General features: G+C 45.9%; 1 protein-coding gene across 1 annotated transcript in view; it reads left to right on the top strand.

The window, feature by feature from the left end:
• The window catches only part of KLHL29 (kelch like family member 29), a 713,901-nt gene that overhangs the window by 628,673 nt on the left and 64,251 nt on the right, over window positions 1–20,977 (top strand). Inside the window, exon 9 of the mRNA XM_060233441.1 lies at window positions 13,444–13,642. Within this exon, the coding sequence (XP_060089424.1) occupies window positions 13,444–13,642 (199 nt within the window). The remainder of the gene's footprint in view (window positions 1–13,443; window positions 13,643–20,977) is intronic.

The following is a 20,977-nucleotide window of genomic DNA, read 5'->3' as shown; positions in this document are numbered from 1 at the left end:
GCATACAGTGTGGCTTTTACCCAGAATGCTTCCCCCTGAACCAAAGATGGAATACAGACTTGACCAGAGTTGAAGCAGACTTGACAAGAACTATGCTGGGTAAAATCCCATGGTCAGAAATACTTAGGAGGAAGGGGGTTCAGGAGGGGTAGGAGTTTCTTAAAAGCAAAATACTGAAAGTGCAATCACAGACGATTCCTATGAGAAGAAAAAATTGAAAAAGCCTAAAGAAGCCGAAGTGGCTCCATAAACAGCTCTTTAAAGACTTGAGAAATAAAAAAGACTCCTTTCGGAATTGGAAGAAGGGCCTTATAACCAAGGATGAATATAAACAAATCACCAGTGCTTGTAGAGAAAAAGTTAGGAAAGCTACAACTCAGTATGAACTTAGGCTGGGCAAAGATGCTAAAAACAACAAAAAGGGGTTCTTTTCTTATGTTCAGAGTAAGAAAAAGAGCAAGGACATGGTAGGCCCATTGTGACAGCAAAAAAGTGAAATTGTAACAGGTAATGAAGAGAGGGCGGAACTGCTCAATTCCTACTTTTCCTCAGTCTTCTCTTCTGAGGGGAACGGTGCTCAACATGGCAAAAACAAAACATATAAGGAGGGTATGAAGTTCCAACCTAGGATCATCGTAGGGGCAGTACATAAACACCTAGTTTCTTTAAATGAAACTAAGTCCTCAGGGCCAGATGAATTGCATCCAAGGGTTCTAAAAGAGCTTGTGGATATAATTTCTGAGCCTCTGGCTATTATTTTTGAGAATTCTTGGAGAACAGGAGAGATGCCGGAAGATTGGAGGTGGGCAAATGTTGTCCCCATCTTCAAGAAGGGGGAAAAAGATCCGGGTAACTACCGACCCATCAGCTTGACGTCTATACCTGGAAAAGTTTTAGAACAAATCATCAAAGGGTCGGTCCTGGAACACTTAGAAAGAATGGATGTGATTACTAAGAGCCAACATGGTTTTCTCAAAAACAAGTCATGTCAGACTAACCTGATCTCTTTTTTTTGAGAGAGTGACTACCTTGCTTGATCGGGGGAATGCTGTAGACGTCGTTTATCTTGATTTCAGTAAGACTTTTGATAAGGTTCCACATACTATTCTTGTTGACAAGTTGGTAAAATGTGGTTTGTATCCTGTTACCTTTAGGTGGATCTGTAACTGGTTGACAGATCACACTCAAAGAGTGCTTGTGAATGGTTCCTCATCCTCTTGGAGAGGAGTGACAAGTGGAGTGCCTCAGGGATCTGTCCTGGGACCTGTTTTGTTCAATATCTTTATCAATGATTTAGATGGAGGAATAGAGGGAATGCTTATTAAATTTGCAGATGATACTAAATTGGGAGGGGTCGCAAACACAGAAGAAGAAACAGGATACAGGATGACCCTGACAGGCTGGAAAACTGAGCTAAAACCAATAAAATTAATTTTAACAGGGATAAAGTTCTGCATTTAGGTAAGAAAAATCCAATGCATGGTTATAGAATGGGGGAGACTTGTCTTAGCAGTAGTATGTGTGAAAAGGATCTAGGGGTCTTAGTGGATCATACGCTGAACATGTGTTACACCTCAAACAACTTTTTATAGGGGAATATTAATATTTCTTAGCTCAAAATGGTTGGCCTACAAGAGGTGAGGTGGGCAGGATCTCTGTCTTTGTCTACAGAGATAGACCACTGAAAATCCTTTGGTTAATAATGGATTTTATTATAGGGTTTCAAATAGTTACATCTCAATCAAACAATTTCAAGCATACAAGAGGAATACAAGAGTTTAGCTGATTAAGCATGGATGGAGGAAGGTGATACAATACCTATATCTTGCAGGGTAGGCTCAGTCAGAGGAGATGCAAGGCCTCTGGAGGGAGATTTCTCTTGAAAAGAAGGGGGTGAGGGTAGGAAGGGGTGGAGGGGGGAATTCCCTTTTCTTTGCTGACCCCTCCTTTTCTCCTCTTTGCTCTCTGGACCCTTTGCCCCTGCTCTAACCTGACAGGTGGGGTTGTGTGTTTTCTAGGGTAAATTACGTCATATCAAGCAATTAAACTACCCAATGAGAGGCCAGAGTGTCATACCAATAGAAAATCAGAGTGTCATATATGGAATATCCAATCAGAGATCATTCGTATCATAGATCCATACCCCAACATAGGAATTTTAATTACACTGGCCAAATGACTTTATGGCCCTGTTTTTCCCAAAACTGGTTCCTTTGAAGCTCCCAAAAAGTGATAGATTTCTCCCTTAGTGTTAGACATGGATAGGCATCCATCAAGTGGTCAGGAGACTGGTTGACTTTGATGGCCTTAGCAATTAATTAAAGAAAAATAGAAACTCTGTTAAAAGTCAAAATTGTGAGATCAGTTTAGAGGTATACCACACATTCACAACAAGATGAGCACTTAGCCTTTAACCTTTGTGTTTCTGCTGTCTTGCCCTGAAGAGTACCAGACAAGCCATTTATTTGTGTTGGAGGTTTCCTGGTAATTCTTATTTCTTTTTGCTTTGAGAATAGGACTTAAAAGGTTGCCAAAAGAGTGAAGGAATTTTTATAGCTCTTCCCACTAGCCCCTTTCTGGGCCCGGAATTTTTCATTTCCAGGAGCAGAAAGATAGATGCTTCTTAACCTTTCACCTGGCCACATGTTGCTCTGGCTTGTGAACCAGAACCACACTATAGCCTGCCTTGGGCCAAGAAGCAACTGGATTTTTCTCCCTTATGTGCAAGAGAGACCATTCCAATTCAAATGGGCATTGCTATGTCATATTAATATTCTAGGGTTACATTGCAATATCACATTCCAGGGGTGCATGGCTTGGGAATAAGTACAGGGGTGTCTTCCTGAATATCACATGAGTCAACAGTGTGTGTCAAGTCTGCAGATTCAATAACAAGTCGATGTAGATACAAAGAAACTAGTTTATTGATACTGGATACTTGTGGCCTAAGCCAAGGCTTGAAAAGACTAAAGACGTACAGTAGATACATTGCATATAAGGAGTACTTCAAAGGCATTCCTACGGGTAGGGAAATTGTGCAGGGAACATTCACACATAGATGTTACCAATACATTCTCATGTTGATTAGAGGCCTGCTGGCCTTGATGCTTTTCAGGCTCCTTCCTCTCCCCTGGGCCTGAGCTGAGAAGGTTCAGATAAGACTTTTCACACATCACCATTTCAAAGCAGGGAGATTCTCTAAGGAGGGGAGGGGGGAACAGGGAAAGGTTTGCTAACAGCATTTGGTTATACTTTGGTTTTACCCAGCATGCTCTTTGGTTGAGCCAGAGTTAAAGCCAGACTTGACAGTGTGATGCAGTGTCTAAAAAGGCAAATGCAATTTTGGGCTGTATCAACAGAAGTATAGCGTCCAGATCACGTGATGTGATGGTATCGCTTTATTCTGCTCTGGTAAGACCTCATCTGGAGTATTGTGTTCCGTTTTGGGCACCACATTTTAAGGATATAGACAAGCTGGAACAGGTCCAGAGGAGGGCAACGAAGATGGTGAGGGGTCTGGAGACCATGTCCTATGAGGAAAGGTTGAAGGAGCTGAGGAGAGGAGGCAGCTGAGAAGTGATATGATCACCATCTTCAAGTACTTGAAGGGCTGTCATATAGAGGATGGTGTGGAATTGTTTTCTGTGGCCCCGGAAGGTAGGACCAGAACCAGTGGGTTGAAATTAAATCAAAAGAGTTTCCTGCTCAACATTAGGAAGAACTTCATGACCGTTAGAGCGATTCCTTAGTGGAACAGGCTTTCTCAGGAGGTGGTGGGCTCTCCTTCCTTGGAGGTTTTTAAACAGAGGCTAGATGGCCATCTGACAGCAATGAAGATCCTGTGAATTTAGGGGGAGCTGTTTGTGAGTTTCCTGCATTGTGCAGGGGGTTGGACTAGATGACCCTGGAGGTCCCTTCCAACTCTATGATTCTAATGTGCCTGCAGCCTCTGGTAGGGAAAATGGGTGGGGCAAAAGAGATGCTTAATCGGTGGAACAACTTCACATTTTATTTGTGTTTATTAAAGCCTCCTGGAAATAGGCCCAGGTTGTTGAAGTTGTCAAAGTGGACATAATGTTTCGAGACTTGTCTCTTAAGCTCCTTACAAAAGATTCTATTTCCTGAGCATTCTCCTGCCTGTAAAAGGAAACTGGACAGGTATCTAGGCTCCTTCCACATGGCAAGGATTCTCTATGTTGCTTTTGTTGCTCCTGCAAATACAGGGCCATGTGAGCTGGAAGTGAAGCTTCCACATGCACGTTTTTTGCACATTTTTCTCCATCAGCCTCTTGTGATCACCATTTTCCCTGCTGGGGGGATTTTTGAGAGTTCTTTTTAAAAATGGTACTTGATATAGTAACTATTTATTTTATATCCCAGTCTTCTGCCCATGGGGATCCAAAGCAACATGCAATACAAAAATTACAATTAAAAAAAAATGATGGAACACAAACAGAGGAAAACATGAGATGGGAGGGAACACTTCAAAAAGCAAAGAGGTCTCCCTTTTTTACTCCCTCTGCTGCCAGATCTTCCTCCCCATCCTAGGCTGTGATCGAAAGAATAAGAACCCTTCCTCTTGTGCTCCAGGGCAAACTGAGGCCTTAAATATTTGTGGAAAGCAGAGCTAGCTAGCAGAATTTTCTACATTTCCTCACCTGTTGCCCTCAGAAAAGGTGGCATAACTGAGACAATGGCCACTATGAGGGGCCGATAGCAGGGAAAGGATGCTGATATGGGCAGGACAATAAACTGCACACCTTTCCATCCAGATGGTTTGATAATGTGCTGCGACTGCCTGCTGTCCAAACAGCAGAGCAAAGCAGGTTTGGGAAAGACTACATTAAGAACCAGGAAAGGATAATTGAAATACAGTGTCATGTAGATGCTCCCCTCCCCAAAAAAGTGCACGTAGCAATTTTAGGGTTGTCAGGTCTGTGTTGAAAAATACCTGGAGACTTTGGGGGTGGATCCAGGAGACGGTGGGCTTTGGGGAGGGGAGGGGCCTCAGCAGGGTACAAGGCCATAAAGTCCATCCTTCAAAGCAGCCATTTTCTCCAGAGGAGCTGACCTCTGCCAGTTGCAGATCAGCTGCAAAAGCAGGAGATCTCCAGGCCCCACTTGGAGGCTGGTAACCCTGTGTGAAGCAGAGAAGAACATGCATGTGGAAGTGTCCCTAACAAACAATTTTACAAAAATATTCGCATGTGAATCTGAAGCTTAAAGAGGTAGATTATTCCTATTATAGCAGCAATCCAGACTGCAGATATGCACACATGACGGAGAACAGCACATATAAACAGAACTTTATTTTATCCTTTGTGCAGCAATATTTTCCGAGCTGCTGAAAAGTCAGCTAGCTTTATATGTTGAATGCCAGCTTGTCTGTTCAGCAATGGGGACTGTTGTGGCCAAAAGAACAAGTGCACACGTGAGTCTGCCTTATACCAAATCAGTGTCAGAACTTGAAGAACTTCAAACGAGGTCCACTACTTTGTTGCAAAAGTATGAGGCATTTATTGAGAACTGTGTTCATGGAGGCACAAATTGACTCTGATAACAGGCTCAGCGATTGATACAATTTTTATGCAGTTGTTACAGAAACAATAAAGCCATTTCTCACACTCTGTGAGACAATTGTCTGTTCCCAGGGTTCCTTATCTCCGAAGGGAGGAAGGAGTCCTGCTGTGATGCTTTAGCAGGCTAGCTTCAAAGGACACCTGCAGATGTTTTCCAGAGGCTATCAGTCACCCTTCAGTGGTTACAGTTTGTTTGAAATGCAAAGCATTTAGTTAGCAGGCCTAGCTACAAGGACAGAGGGTTAGTACACGGTTACAATATGGAGTCAATTAGGCTAACATTACAAAGCTCAACATACAAGACAGGTACAAGTTCTAACATACTGCCCCCCCTAAGCTCTCACTCGGGGCTTGTGCGGGTACAGTAGGTGGAATTTCTTGAGCAGTTGCGGGGCAGACACATCACTGGCTTTGACCCACTCGTCGCAGCTAGGGGGGAAGTACTTCCACCGTATCAGGTAGTACAGCACCCCTCGCTGGACCCTGGAGTCTAGGATTTCCTGCACCTCATGGTGGCTCTGGCCCTTCACTTGAGTAGGAGGTGGCTCTGGAGGGCGAGGGTGCCAGGACGTAGCGCCAGGATCTTTGCGAAGAAGGCTGCAATGAAAAACAGGGTGGATCTTACTAAACATTTTGGGTAGTTCCAGTTCTACGGTCACCTCATTGATCACCCGTTTTATCTTAAAGGGACCTAGGTACTTGTATGCCAGTTTCCGACAGGCCTGAGAAAGGGGGAGGTTCTTGGTCGAGAGGAACACACTTTCCCCTTCCTTGAAAGCCCATTGGGGGGAGTGCTTTCGATCAAAGTGTTTTTTGTAGTCCTCTTTTGCACTCTCCAAATTGTCCTGTATCACTTTCCATCCCTCCCGGATTCCCTCCCACCACTGTTGGCAGGAGGTCGGCTCTGGGGCCCCAGCCGGCGCCGGTAGAAGCGGGAAGGGTTTCCCTTCGTAACCATTGAATATCTGGAAGCCAGAGGTTTTGGTGGAGATGTGCAGGCTGTTGTTGTACCCATACTCCGCAAAGGGTAAGAGCTCCACCCTGTTAGATTGTTGGTAATTGACATAGCACCTGAGGTACTGCTCCAAGAGCCCGTTCACCCTCTCTGTCTGTCCGTCAGTCTGAGGGTGGTAGGCGTAGCTGAGCCCCTGCTCCATGCCTGTGATTTTACAGAACTCCCGCCAGAAGTTGGCAACGAACTGAGGCCCGCGATCACTAATCACATGGGGAATGAGTGGAGGCGGACCACGTGGTGAAAGAACAGATAGGCTAGTTTTTTAGCCGTGGGTAATTTTTTACAGGGGATGAAGTGGGCTTGTTTCGAGAAGGTGTCCACCACCACTAGGATCACCGTTTTTCCCTGGGAGGGTGGCAGCTCTACTATAAAGTCCATGGAAACCAGCGCCCACGGTCTCGCAGCGGTTGGCAAGGGAAGGAGGAGCCCAGGCGGTTTTCCCCCCTTCGTTTGGCCATGATGCAAGTTGGGCAGGAGCTTACAAACTCTGAGACGTCCCTTTTCATTTGCGGCCACCAGAATTGCCAGGTTAGCAAATGCAATGTTTTTACGTAGCCGAAGTGCCCCGCCAAGCGGCTGGAGTGACATTGCGTTAAGACTTCCCCCCCTAGGCTTTTCGGCACGTATATCTTCCCATTGTAATACCAGAGTCCGCCCTCCCCCTTTTCCACGCCCTCGGGCCTTTCCGCTCCCTCCGCCTCTGATCCGGCCACGAGGCGTTCCTTTTCTCTCAGTTTCGGGGCCCCCGTTTTCTTTCCAGATCGAGTGGTGACCCCCCCCCCGCTACCTGGGATGGGGGGATGAGCGAATCTATCACCTCCTCCCTTTGGCTGTCATGTTGGGGCATGCGGGAGAGGGCATCGGCCAAAAAGTTTCTGGTGCCGGGAATGTGCCTCAGCACAAAGTCGAATTTGGCAAAAAAAACCGCCCACCGGATTTGCTTGGCTGTGAGCTTGCGCCAGCCCGTCAGCGCTTCGAGGTTTTTGTGATCAGTCCAGATTTCAAAGGGGACCTGCGCGCCTTCCAGCCACGATCGTCATGTTTTTAGAGCGAAGGTGACCGCAAACGCTTCCTTGTCCCACACCGACCAGTTCCGTTGCTCATTGGAGAATTTGCGGGAGATGTATGCACAGGGCCTCAATCCCCCCTCCTCGTCTCTTTGCATCAATATTGCTCCAATGGCGACGTCGGAGGCGTCGCATTGCACCACGAACGGCTTCAGTTCGTTGGGGTGGGCTAGCACGGGCTCGCTGGTGAACAACCTCTTTAACTCATCGAACGCCTTCTGGCATTCAGGCGACCAGTCTAAGCGAGCCCCAGGTTTCTTGGCCTCCTCCCCCTTTCCCTTGGTTTTGAGGAGTTCCATGAGGGGCAACATGACCCGGGCGAACCCCTTTATGAACCCGTGGTAAAAATTTGCGAACCCCAAGAAAGATTGTAGCTGCCGTCGGGTTTGGGGTGCTTCCCAATCTAGCACAGCTTGAATCTTGGCGGGGTCCATTGCCAGCCCTTCCCCCGACACTCGGAACCCTAGGTAATCTAGTTCCGTTTGGTGGAACTCACATTTGGTCAGCTTAGCATACAGTTTGTTCTGGTACAGGGTAGTCAGCACCTTTCTAACTAGGGGCACATGTGATTCTAAGTCTTTAGAATAAATAATGATGTCATCCAGGTACACCACCACCCCTTTATACAGATATTCCCTCAGTACTTCATTTATAAAATTCATAAACACTCCTGGTGCCCCTTGCAGCCTGAACGGCATCACCAAGTATTCGAACTGTCCCATCGGGGTGTTAAATGCCGTTTTCCACTCGTCCCCCTCCTTGATCCGTACTCTAAAATATGCATCTCGGAGGTCGAGCTTCGTGAACACCTTGCCCTCCGCCACCGTGCTAAGTAAGTATTTTATGAGCGGGATCGGGTAGACATTGGACATAGAAATCCCGTTTATCCCGCGAAAATCGGTACAAAGTCTCAGACTTCCGTCCTTTTTCTTCCGGAATAGGACCGGGGCCGCGTGGGGGGTGGTGGCGGGGCGGATGAACCCCCTTTTCAAGTTTTTGTCTATGAACTTCCTTAGTTCCGCCTTCTATGCCCACCCCATTGAGTAGAGCTTAGCTTTCGGTAGCTCTTGCCCTGGGATTAGTTCAATAGCACAATCGATGGGGCGGTGCGGAAGTAGCTCGTTGGCCTCTTCCTCAATGAACGCCCGTTTCAAGTCCCGATACTCCCTGGGAATTGATCTAATTTCCTCTATGGTTAGGCATAGCCTCTTGTTTTGCGGCGGGGGGTTGAGTCCCCACTCCCTCTGCCAATGGTGGTGCTCGCACCTCCAGTCTGGGAAGCTGACGATCTGCGCTTCCCACTGGATGTCAGGCTGGTGCCTCGCTAACCACCCCGTCCCCACCACTACATCAAACGAGGATGAGGGGGCTATCACAAACGTCTCTATCCCCCAGTGCTCTTCTGTCCCCACCGGCACCGCCTGTGTCTCTTCGGTGCAGGGCTCCCCCTTCATCACCATCCCGTCCATCTGCTCGAATTGGATCGGGTGGGGTAAGGGGGATTTAGCTAGCCCGAGCGCCTCTACCATGCGAGGGGTGATGATGTCTCTAGTGCACCCCGAGTCTATAAAGGCCCGGGCGTGCATGAATCGCTTTAATTTAGGGTTCAATAGAGTCACGGCCATAAACAATAGTTCCCCGGTTATTCTCACCGTCATCGGTGCCGTCGCTTCGTGGACCTGCCTCGCGGCACCCATTAAAGCAGGTCGCTGTCGTTTCCCGCCGGCTCAGGATCCCAGGATTCCTCACTCGACTCTTCGATAGTTATAACATCCTCGTCAATCGCCATGGACGTGGCGACGGCTCCCCGACTGGGCTCCTTTGCTCGCCCCCCCCTTTCTTTGGGGTAGGCGCAAATGGTTTGGGGGGTGGCGTCACGAGCCGCAGCTTCTCTGGGCAGTTGGCGGCTAGGTGCCCCGGGTCCCTGCATCGGAAGCACCTTCTTCCACCCGGTGGCGCCGGGGCCGTCGAGGGCTTCTTCCCCTCGTGTTTGGTGGTGGAGGGGCTCGGCTTTCTTCCTTTCCTCACTAGCTGCTGCTGGCGGCAGATTCCTACGTGTTGTAGGTTCATCTCTACTTCACCGGCAAGTTGGATCCACCCGACCAGGGTGTCGGGCCTCCCCTGGTGGTAGCACTGGTCGAGGATGTTGGCGTTCAGGCCGTTCTTGAACGCGGTGTATCTCATCAGTTCGCTCCAGCCTCTCATCGCCGCGCAGTGCGCCATGAACTCGGTGGTGTACTCCCGGATGGTGCGATTCCCTTGCTCGATCCTCTGGAGCGCCTCTATGGCTTTCTCCTCTCTCAGCGGGTCGCCGTTCTGCCATAGCATCGCTTGGAGGAAATCCGCCACGATCGCCAATTCTGGTTTCCTCCCGGTGTATAGCCCCACATACCATCTCCTCGCGGCCCCCTTTAGCTTGGAGGCGATATGGTCCACTTGGCTAGCCTCCGACGGGAAGCTCGCTCCCCAGTGGGTCATGAAGTTGTTACATTGGATGGTGAAATATTCTACCTCCTCGGTGTCCCCGTCGAAGGTGATCTGCAGTTCCCGGTTTCACGCCCCCTCTCCGGCTCCCGGGGCGGCTGGTGCTGCCGGGCCCGCCGGTGCCGGACTGGGCCCTGGAGGCGGCCCCACCGGTTGTGCCGGCAGCGGCCCCGTCGGGGGCCCTACCGGTTGCCCTCCGGGGATTCCTGGGGGCGGCCCGGTGGGGGCCCCCCGTCCCCAGGCGGTGCTGCGGGTTGACCCGGCACTCCGCCATCGGGCGCCACCGGCTGCCCCGGCCCCCCGTCGGGCGGTGCCGCCGGTTGCCCTGGCACTCCGCCGGGAGGTCCGGCCGGCACTCCCCCGCCGGGCGCTCCAGTGCCCTGTAGCGTCCGGATCTGGTCCTGGATAGCGTCCATCTGCCGGTGCATCTCTTCGGCGAGTTGTATGCGGGTCTCATGGACCTCATCGTGGATCTCTCTCACCCACTGGAACAGTTCGTTGCGCAGTGCCCGGGCATAGTCATCCCCTCGCGGGATCGGGCCCTACTCTCTCTCAGGGTCCCGGCCGCCCTCGTCCCCGGTGCCCGTCACCAACACCTTGTAGCGCTCGTCTGCTGTGTCCATGAGCGTAGTGGACTTCCACGGGCTCCAGCTCCTTGGGGTAAAGATGAGTGTGGAGAAATGCGCTGGTTCCTTCGCCTTGCGTCTCACTACCGTGACCCCTGGCTCGATCGGCCGCTCCTTTGGTGGGGTGCTGGGCTCTCCGTTATCTGGAGCCTTTGCTGCCATCCAGCTAAGTTGCCAGTTCGGATAAGCTCCAAAGTGGATCAGAGTCAAAATGTCAGAACTTGAAGAACTTCAAACGAGACCCACTACTTTGTTGCAAAAGTATGAGGCGTTTATTGAGAACTGTGTTCATGGAGGCACAGATTGACTCTGATAACAGGCTCAGCGATTGATACAATTTTTATGCAGTTGTTACAGAAACAATAAAGCCATTTCTCACACTCTGTGAGACAATTGTCTGTTCCCAGGGTTCCTTATCTCCGAAGGGAGGAAGGAGTCCTGCTGTGATGCTTTAGCAGGCTAGCTTCAAAGGACACCTGCAGATGTTTTCCAGAGGCTATCAGTCACCCTTCAGTGGTTACAGTTTGTTTGAAATGCAAAGCATTTAGTTAGCAGGCCTAGCTACAAGGACAGAGGGTTAGTACACGGTTACAATATGGAGTCAGTTAGGCTAACATTACTAAGCTCAGCATACAAGACAGGTACAAGTTCTGACAATCAAACGCTTTGTCCATCAAAGTTGATATTGTTTTCTCAGAGTGGCAGTGGCTTTCTGGGATCTCAGGCAGAAGGGGTCTCACCTACTGCCTGGTCCTTTTTTAACAAGAGATGCCAGGGACCTTCTGCAAACAAGGGAGGCAGATGCTCCACCACTGAGCCACAGTTCAGTTGACTCGTTTGGGTGTCTCTTCTACCTGCTCTCTCCTTTTGGATTGTAGCCGATGTTACTGGGTGAACAAATTTATTAGACTCAAATGACAGAAGTTGCAGTATTAAATCAACAAACGTTGCCAATTTTTGTGCCAGCAGACTTTTAAAAATCCCTTGATACTCTCATCCTTAATAATCTGTTCAGCGAAGTGAGACATTTAAAAAAAGATATTTGGCTCTTTCAAAGCTAGTAGGCACTTTTACATAGTTTTATGTGATCAGATTGTGGGAGCCCTGACCAGACCTCTTGAAAAAAGAAGATAATATCAAATTATATGACTGCGGGTGGTTAACCACGTAGCTGCAGAACACATCTGTCTTATGGATCCAAAACCTTAACCACCATCTAGAAAACTAGGCTTATTAATGTCGGAGCATTAGAGATGGTACTAATTTACTCTTCTTGGATGCTATTTCCTTTCTTCTATTCTTCAGTCTTCTTTCCCCATTGAAATCAGCCTTTTATACAAGCTTGAACATTCTGCTAAAGGAAAGACTTATGAATGGTGTTGAATGCTCTCAGTTGCTTAAAGATCACAGGTGCTCAATTGGCAGCTTTTGAAGCTTTTAAAGGCTCCAGTGGATGAATGCTTTGTCACAGTGATAGCCTTGACTATTCTTAATCACCTTTCTTCATTTGTTCAAATCTGCTCTTTCTGCTGCACCCTGTCTGTCAGCACATTCTCCAAATGTTGTGCTTTTTTTTTTTGCTTTGAGGTAGGCTGTGATATTTAAGAGAATGAACAGTTACAGAAATAAATCATTGTAGGAATTCATTTTATAGTATGCAACTTTTCTGTTTTGTTTTTTTGCTTTTTGTTCAGCTTTGACTGGTGATGGATGTTTCCAGCCATTTAAATGTCCTTCACACTATAAAGTTTATTTTATTTATGCAGAAAAATGGAGACATGCCATCTGCATTTGATTATTAGCTCCTGGAGTTTGACTTCTAACAAAACCTAGAAAGAGCAGATTGTTTTACCATTGAACAAACCTTGTGTCTTTACAAAACCAATGCTTTTATTCACCATTTTGTTAGATAGTGTATAGACATACTCTTTTTTTGACATTTAAAATGCTACTGGAATAACTGTTTGTTTGCCAGTCTTAAATTTCAAGGTTAACTGAGGCAACTGGGAAGAATACAGGAAGGCCTCCTATGTATAAGATGCTAAATTCAGTATAAATTCATCTTCAGTTTTATTTTGAAATATTAGTGTACAAGACTCTAAGACAAGAGCTCCTATCTTTTAAGGATTATTTTTCCACTGTGAGATCCAGGAAGGCCCTGAACTAGCATGTGTTCATGTGTGTAATCTAGATGTGACCTTCGCCAATAGGCAGCAGGAGCAGCTGCATTGGATGGAGTTCCCAACCACTCACACCCCTCCCCCCTCAAGGGGGGGAAAGGACAAGAGTAGGCTCCTGCTTGTGTCCATCCTATCTGGGGCTTGGGCAACTGGCACGCAGTTATGGTGACTCCTAACCACCTGGGTTATAGCAAGGTCTCCTGATTGCTTGGCCCCAGCATGGGGGCCATCAGGAAGTGGTGGCAGTGAGTCTGGGACTCCATCCTGGACTTTGGCCCCAGAACCATTAACACCTGCCCCTAGTGCCCTCTTTGTCTGGGGAGGAGGACAAGGAGAATTGCAGAACTAGGAAAAGTTTTTGTTCTATTGCAAAAATTGTGGCTTAGGTCAATTTAAATGTCGACTTTATAGAAGACTGCAGCAGGAGGAAGAAATGCAGAGTCCCTGAGAGTCCATCCATGTGAAACAGTTGCCATGTATGTTTTTTTCCAGTATGCAGCTGAATTGCTGGCAGTGGTCCGCCTACCCTTCATCCATCCCAGCTATCTGCTAAATGTTGTTGACAACGAGGAATTGATAAAGTCTTCAGAGGCTTGCCGGGATCTAGTGAATGAAGCAAAGCGTTATCACATGTTGCCGCACGCCCGACAAGAGATGCAAACTCCAAGAACCCGGCCCAGGCTATCAGCAGGTAAAAACACAGTTTGTTTCAAAGAGGAGACTCTGGGAACTATTACAGTCCGCAGCTATTGACAGGACTGATCAGGCTGTTTATTGTCTGAATATAGATGCAAGATTAAACAGCTTCCTTTTCTCTGTGTGTTTTTCTCTCTCTCTCTGTGGCGCTTCCAAGATATAGTCAGAGTAGCAGATTGCCAAATCAGGTACCCCATAGTTTTACTTTCAGGTTTTTTGACACAGATTCCCCCTGCACTAAAGTCTGCAGAAACAGTCAGTTTAATCATCACCACAAATCAGATGTAGCCATCCGTTGCTTTTCTGTTACAGGTTGGCCACAGTTTCAAAACACCTCCACACAGGCAGTAGGTGACAGTTTTGTGCAAGTGTGTCTAGTTCTGATTGGTACAGAAGATTGCCTTTGGAAGTGTCCTGGAACATTGTCTGTCTTTAGTCAATTTGTTCATACTTTATTCTGTTATTTTCCAATTTAAACCAACAGTTTGTCATTATTCATGTGAATATGCAGATACAAGAGCCTGAACCTGCCATCTGCTCAGCCTAGTGGCTAGTAGCTTAACATCTCACAACACTGCTCAGAAGGTTCCTATTTGTGTGTTAAATAAATAAATATAATATTTATTTAAATATTAAACAAAAACTCCGGTTTTTAACTTGGAATTGAAGTTTAAATGTCTAGATTTTAAACCTTTATCTCTTGTTCTCATCACAATTACGAGATCTGTAAGCCACCCTGAGCCTGCCTCTTGGGGGAGGGCAGGATACAAATAAATAAATAAATCCTATGTTTACACAAGAACAAAGTGTACTGAATTCAGAAAGGCTTGTGACCAAGTGAGTGTGCATATGATGGTAGTCCAAGCTTTCTGTAAAGAGCTTTTCTGTAAAGAGCATAGTTTATAGTATAATTATGAACACATTAAGCTGCCTTATACTGAGTCAGACCATCGATGTATCAAGGTCAGTACTTTCTACTCATATTCACTGTGGCTTGCCAGGGTGGCAGGCACCGGTTTGTCACATAAGTGATTACCTGATCCTTTTAACTGGAAATGCAAGGGATTGAACCTGGGGCCTTCTGCACTTTCTGCGTGCCACACAGAGGCTCTACCAGTAGAAAAGAGGAAGAGTCCAGTAGCACCTTAAAGACTAACAAATTTTAAAGACTAACCCTTCGTGATCTAGATACTCTACCACTGAGCCATGGCCTCTCCCTGTATGAAGACATCCCAATCTGTGTATACCCTGGGGAAGGTGTAACTAGGAAGGCCTTCTTGGCAGGGTAACAAGCTGAAATATGGCTCCAATAAATTAATTCAACTAGTCATTATAGGTTGGATTTGGACAGTTTTTTAATTCCATTTCTCCCAATATCCCTCATTGCAGCTCCCATTTCATGTGCTTTTATGCATTCACATCCTGTGATCTCCAGCAGAGCCTTTTTGAGCAGTGAGAGGGAACCGTCTCTTTCCTTTTCACCAGCAGAAAAGCTGGTTGGATCCAACCCTATGTGTACATATGATGTTGTTGATACCAACAAATATTCCTTCATTGAGGAGGTATTCCCACTATTGATAGGCCTATTGGACAATCAGTAATTTCCCCACCAAACCACTGCATAATGAGGACTAAGCTGCTTTCTGTCACATGGCTTTTTCACAATCCAGGAGGGAAAAGGAAGTGTTTGGACCAGGAGGAGGCATTTAAAAGGCAGCAGATTTCTTCTTTGTTGCAATGTGCTAGAAGGGGGCGGGGGGCCTACTGAAACATTCACATCCATTACGTATGAATTCCTTTAACTCTTTTCCTTTCATGATTTCTGGGCAGGCCTGAGCCAACCTTGAATTTAAACTGTGAGTCTGGATGTATAGCAGGGGTGGCCAAATTGCAGCTCTTTCACACATATTGTGTGGCTCTCGAAGCCTCCACTGTCCCATTGGCCAGCTTGGAGAATCTCTTCTCCAAGCCATGTCAGATGGCGGCTAGGAGAATGCAGTTAAAGTTGCTTTCTTTCTACCTCTCTCTCTTCCCCCATCTATTTTCCTTCCTTCCTTCCTTCCTTCCTTCCTTCCTTCCTTCCTTCCTTCCTTCCTTCCTTCCTTCCTTCCTTCCTTCCTTCCTTCCTTCCTTCCTTCCTTCCTTCCTTCTCTCTCAAACACCTATGTGGCTCTTATGTTAAGCAAGCCTGGCCACCCCTGAATAGAATACAAGGATACTCTGAGCAAGAGTCTGAGAATTGCAGATGAATCTATTATAACTGTAGGCACCTAGACATGACAATCATGGCTTCAGGAAAGAAACTGTCATATGACGAAGGGTTTTTTACAATGGAGCTTCAGAGATGTTGATATCCATTGAAATGTTTTAGTGCACGCTTTGCAATAAAGTTCTTAGCGCAGAGAGCATGAAACCAAGCAAATGACTTTGAACAAAGTCATATAGAGATTGCAGAAAAATATATTGAATTATTTAAGATGAAATAAGGCATTCTGAAATCATCCCATATGGATTCAACTGGACTCTTTGTTCTGACAAATGAAGCTGTTCTCTGAGGTTCCTGTTGCTTGCTGAATGAAAGAAGTCCTGCACAATTGGAGAGGATCCTGTCAAGCCATATCTAGAAGAAGTAGGGAGCCTGATCCTTGGGGAGCAGTAAGCAAAAAAAAAAAAAATGAATCTGTTCTGGCTTTTGAATCAACCCCCTGAGGAGCCAAATCTTTGAGCTGAGCAAAGACCTTTTTTGGATCAGGTAATTGCAGAAACAAAAACAAGCCGTGCTTGGCACTTCATTTGGCTGAATCAACAGACATTGCCTCTTGTGTGCAATTTCTTGTGTACGCACAAAACTTGAAAGGCTATTGCTGCCTCCTGTGAGGGAGGTGTTATCTGTTTTCTGAAACACTGAGCACAGTTATCCACAGAAAGTATGTGTGCAGGATGCTGGAGGATTCCATTGCCTACAAGGAACTGGATTGGGTGAAGTTAACTGCCATATGCACTGATGGGTCACTGCTGATGACAGGCATTCATTTCAGGGTTTGAAGGCACCTCATTCACTTCCTTTATGCCCTGCTTTTCTCAGCCGATGTGGCTTACAATATTCCCCATTTTCCATTTCATCCTCACCACAACTCTGTGAAGCTGAAAATATGTGACTGGCCCAAAGTCACTCCACAGGTTCCATGACAGAGTGAGAATTCCAACCCATGTGTGATGCACATTTTTTACTCACACAGAGTGCCTAGCACCCTCCACAACCCCTCTCCCACAAGTTCATGGTTAATAGTAGGTCAAGCAGGCAGTCACATGTTGCTACCCTCCTTGCCTCTTTTAAAGTTATAACCATGTCATATTTTGGGTCCTCCCTCTCACTCACAGAGGCATCAGCAGACAGAGTAGCCTGCCGTCCCCCCCTTAATTATCACCCCTTTCTCAAGCCCTGCACAGAGCTATTGGGATTGGGGACTCAAACACTTTCCATTCACTGCCTGCCACCGTACATATAGACCAAGATCTTAGCTTTTGTGTGGGTTTCTTTCCTTGAGACAACCAGCCCACAGAGTTAAATAAACAAAAGAGTTTGAACAGAACACTGAATAAATTCAGGTAGCAGTTCAAAGTTTTTCAATTGAACCTGTGACCTGTTCCCCGTTCTAGCATTTGGGATCTTTTGTTATAAATTCATTCTTTTCAGTAAGCTTTATTAAGCAGCTCTAATCCAGTTTCACTCAGCCAGACTCTCGACTCCAGCTGCTCCTGTCCCCTTTCTTGAAAACTGTTCTTTTTCAACTGTCCCTCTCACTAACATTTCATCAGGTTCCATTGGTAGCTCTTAAGGAGAAGCAGAACCTAACCTGTCCATCACACTGGGTCTCAAAGATCCTAGTCCAGCATGCTTACCACTATAGCACATTAGTCTCCTTGATGTCTTCTCTTGAGACTGATAAACTTATTAATCATATTTGAAGCAGTGCAATAAATGCCAGTATTTTAAAAGTATTGTGTGAAGGGACTGGAGCCACATTCAGCATACTCTTATTCTGTGCAGACATTTGCTGGTTATCATGGGGGAAATGCTTAAACTGAGTGTTGGAAATGACAGAAAAGATTCCCATGTTCCTAGAAAGGGGAACTAAAAGTTTCAGATTAAAGAGCGTACGTTTGTTCTAAAGCTGATTTATCTTGCAGATTTTTTTAAAAAATCAGACAGCTCAACCTCTCATTCCAAGGAAATATGATGAATATTCTCATAGCTCAAGATAAGGTCACCAACTTCCTTCCAGGGGTCCAGGTTTACCAATTTATAGTTTAGGCTGCTAAGATCTCCATATTCTCAACTATACTTGAGGTGACCCAAGAGGAAGTGTCCATTTGCTGATACCATTTTACATTTACTCGGGGCTTTTTTTGTAGGGGGGGGGACCAGCAGGAACTCATTTGCATACTAGGCCCCACCCCCTGATGTCACCAGAAGTGACATCGCCTTTTCAGTGGGTTACTTCCCACATATTGACATGGAACAGTACAAAGCCATCAGCTGCATTTCATGGGGGTGTGTTCTCACACAGCCCAATGAGAGACCTTGTTTTGCCCCCCCCCCAAAAAAAATGGCCAAAGAGAGAGAGCCACAAGCAGTGGTGCAAGCAGCGGCAGGCCCAGCTTCTCCCAGCAGGGGGTGCTCATGCACAACTCCACATCTCTCGCTCTCTTTGCAAGCCAATTAGAGCCTGGAGGCGGCAGAGAGGATAGAGTGCACAGTCTGGGAGCACGTGGCAGCCTAGTGCCTTCCTTCTGCCAGTCTTTTTTTCTGAGCCGGATCCCTGGCCAAGTCAGCCAGAACTGTGTTCCTGCTCAAAAAAAGCTCTGCATTTACCTTCCATGACATAGTCCATCTCTGAATCCTTTTGTGTTCTGGAACACTGAGAGATGAATGCATGGATTGTGAGACCCATTTCAGTGATTGGAAGAAGACATCAAAGATGAGGATGTCGCAGCGGTAGTCAAGTTCCTTGGTTTATGAGAAGGTAACAAGCAGCCTATCAGGATTCTGACCTGGTAACCTTCTGGCTTAAACTGATGGCGAATACCAGAGCTCTAAACTGTCGTCATCCGATTTGTCACAATGCATTGTTGTGAGGCTGGCTTTTCTATAATGGAGCCATTAAAACCAAGGCAAAGAGTAGATTGAATCTTGCTCATGACCTGTGACAAAACCTTGTATCTCACATCTCATCAAGAAGCAATTTCAGCCATTGCACTGATACTTTTATCTGCTTTTTTTGTGTGTGTTTCAACTTTATTTAGCAAAGTGATTGCTGTGGCTTGAATACTAAACCTTGCGTCTGCTTGCACTGGGTTGCAAAGGTAGTTGTCTTCTGCAAATCAAATTGCTCTTCTTGCACTTAAAGCTTCTGCTCATGTGGGACCATTGACATCCAGTAAGCTTGCAGACAATGAGGGGCCCAACCTAAGCAAAGATTTAGGATCTATGCTAATTTTTTTTAACCAGTAGATTGGGTAAATTATGAAAATTAAATAGATCATGTTTGCCATTTACAATGATGGGATAGTTGCAATTTTGATGGCTGGCTCAAGGGGTTGTAGTGCCAAAGAGGTTAAGAACCACTGGTATGTCTCATAGCAATGCTAAAGCATCTCTCTATACCTATTACATTTTAAGAGAGCATGAATTCGTGTATCAAATTCAGATAGGGTTGCATGTGCAAGGAATACAGAATGCCTTCCAATGTTGCTTCATCCCAGCCAGCAAAATCAAAAAGCCAAGAAATTGCTGCTGATGCATATAGTATATAAAATTATATGTCAAGTTGCATCCTTTTCAGTTGCCAGAGACAGTGTCTAATCAGGGAACATACCAGAAAGATGAAACGCACAGGATTTTCAATAACAACCCACTCTCTGACTCTTTAGCTGGAGGGGTGGCTAATGGTTTATCGGTCAAAAGGATTTCTGAAAAGTGCCTATTTAATGTTTGCAGATAAAATTGTAGGTGTAATGCAAAACCATTTTCAGGAGCTTGTTGATTAGGGAAAAGTAATTTCCCAGGGATCAGGGGAAGGGAGTGATTATTTTCGTAGGTCGAAGTCCAATTATGTGGAACTGCTCATGTACTCACAAAGGGCCTTTAAATCCTTAGTGGATATCGTAATATGCACAATGCCCTCTTGAGGTCATTTATTATTATCACATTATATCTGACCCAGGTGATGAGATTTCTCTGCTATTTTTTTTTCCTGAAAACAACAATCCCTTATTACCTATACATTTTCATTGCTGCTGGTGCAGTGAGTTGTGTTGGACTTTCAAACAGACTGGCTTTGTCCAAGGCCATTTTTGCTTGAAGTTGAAAACACTGCATGAAGCTGTTATACATCTCCAATATCTATAGGAGATGTATAGTGAATAGGAGAATAACTATGGGAGACATATAGTGACAAAGCCTTGAGAACATCTTATAGGATGCTTATGAAAGCCTATGAGATGGCAGTTCAAGGTTACAGTGCTAACTTTTACAGTCCTATGCAGCCAGGACCTGCATATCTCAGGGACCATCTCTTCAGTTTCAGTTTATTGTATTTCAATTTATGTTAGATCTCTTCTCATATGTGACTCTCAAAGCTTTGCGGTCAAGCAACCAACACCTTCTAGTTATCCCTGGCCTGAAGGACATTCAGCTGGCCTCAACTAGGGCCACTCTGGTCCCAGACTGGTGTAACAAGCTCTCATCTGAGATCAGGGCCCTGGGAGATCTACTGAAGTTCCACAGGGCCAGTAAAACGCAGCTATTCCACCAGTCTTTCATTTGAGGCAGTGGATGCCCAAATCTCCATCTTTTGGCCTCCCCTGCAATCAGCTCAGCCTAGTGAGTTTAACATTTCATGACACTGCTCAGAAGGCTTCTACTTGTGTGTTACCTTTGTGGTACTGCTATTCTGGTTGTAATATGAATCTGAAATTTTAATCACCTGAAATTTTAACCCTGAGCCACCCTGAGCTCACTTCACAGGGAAGGTGGGATATAAAGCAAAGAAAATAAATAAATAGTGATCTCCACCAAGGACAAAAGCTTACTGTGGCTTTCAGAAACATTCCTAATATCTTATGCAAAAATCTAATACAGGAGGAGAAACCACCTTTTCTGCTTTCTGAAGGAAAATGCACATGGGACAAAATTTGCAATGTGGAGGTCAGAAAGTAACTTGTGTTTTCTTAGAAATAGATGAAAAGTTAACCGTATGACAGATTAGCTTTTAAAAATGTTTGTTACATAGTTTCGTATGGCTTAGTTATCTTTTAGAATGCATTG

This window comes from Heteronotia binoei, chromosome 1 (genome assembly GCF_032191835.1).
Source record: "Heteronotia binoei isolate CCM8104 ecotype False Entrance Well chromosome 1, APGP_CSIRO_Hbin_v1, whole genome shotgun sequence".
Lineage (NCBI taxonomy): Eukaryota > Metazoa > Chordata > Lepidosauria > Squamata > Gekkonidae > Heteronotia > Heteronotia binoei.
The sequence above is the reverse complement of the archived record's forward strand: the minus strand, read 5'-3'. Positions and strand labels throughout refer to the sequence as shown.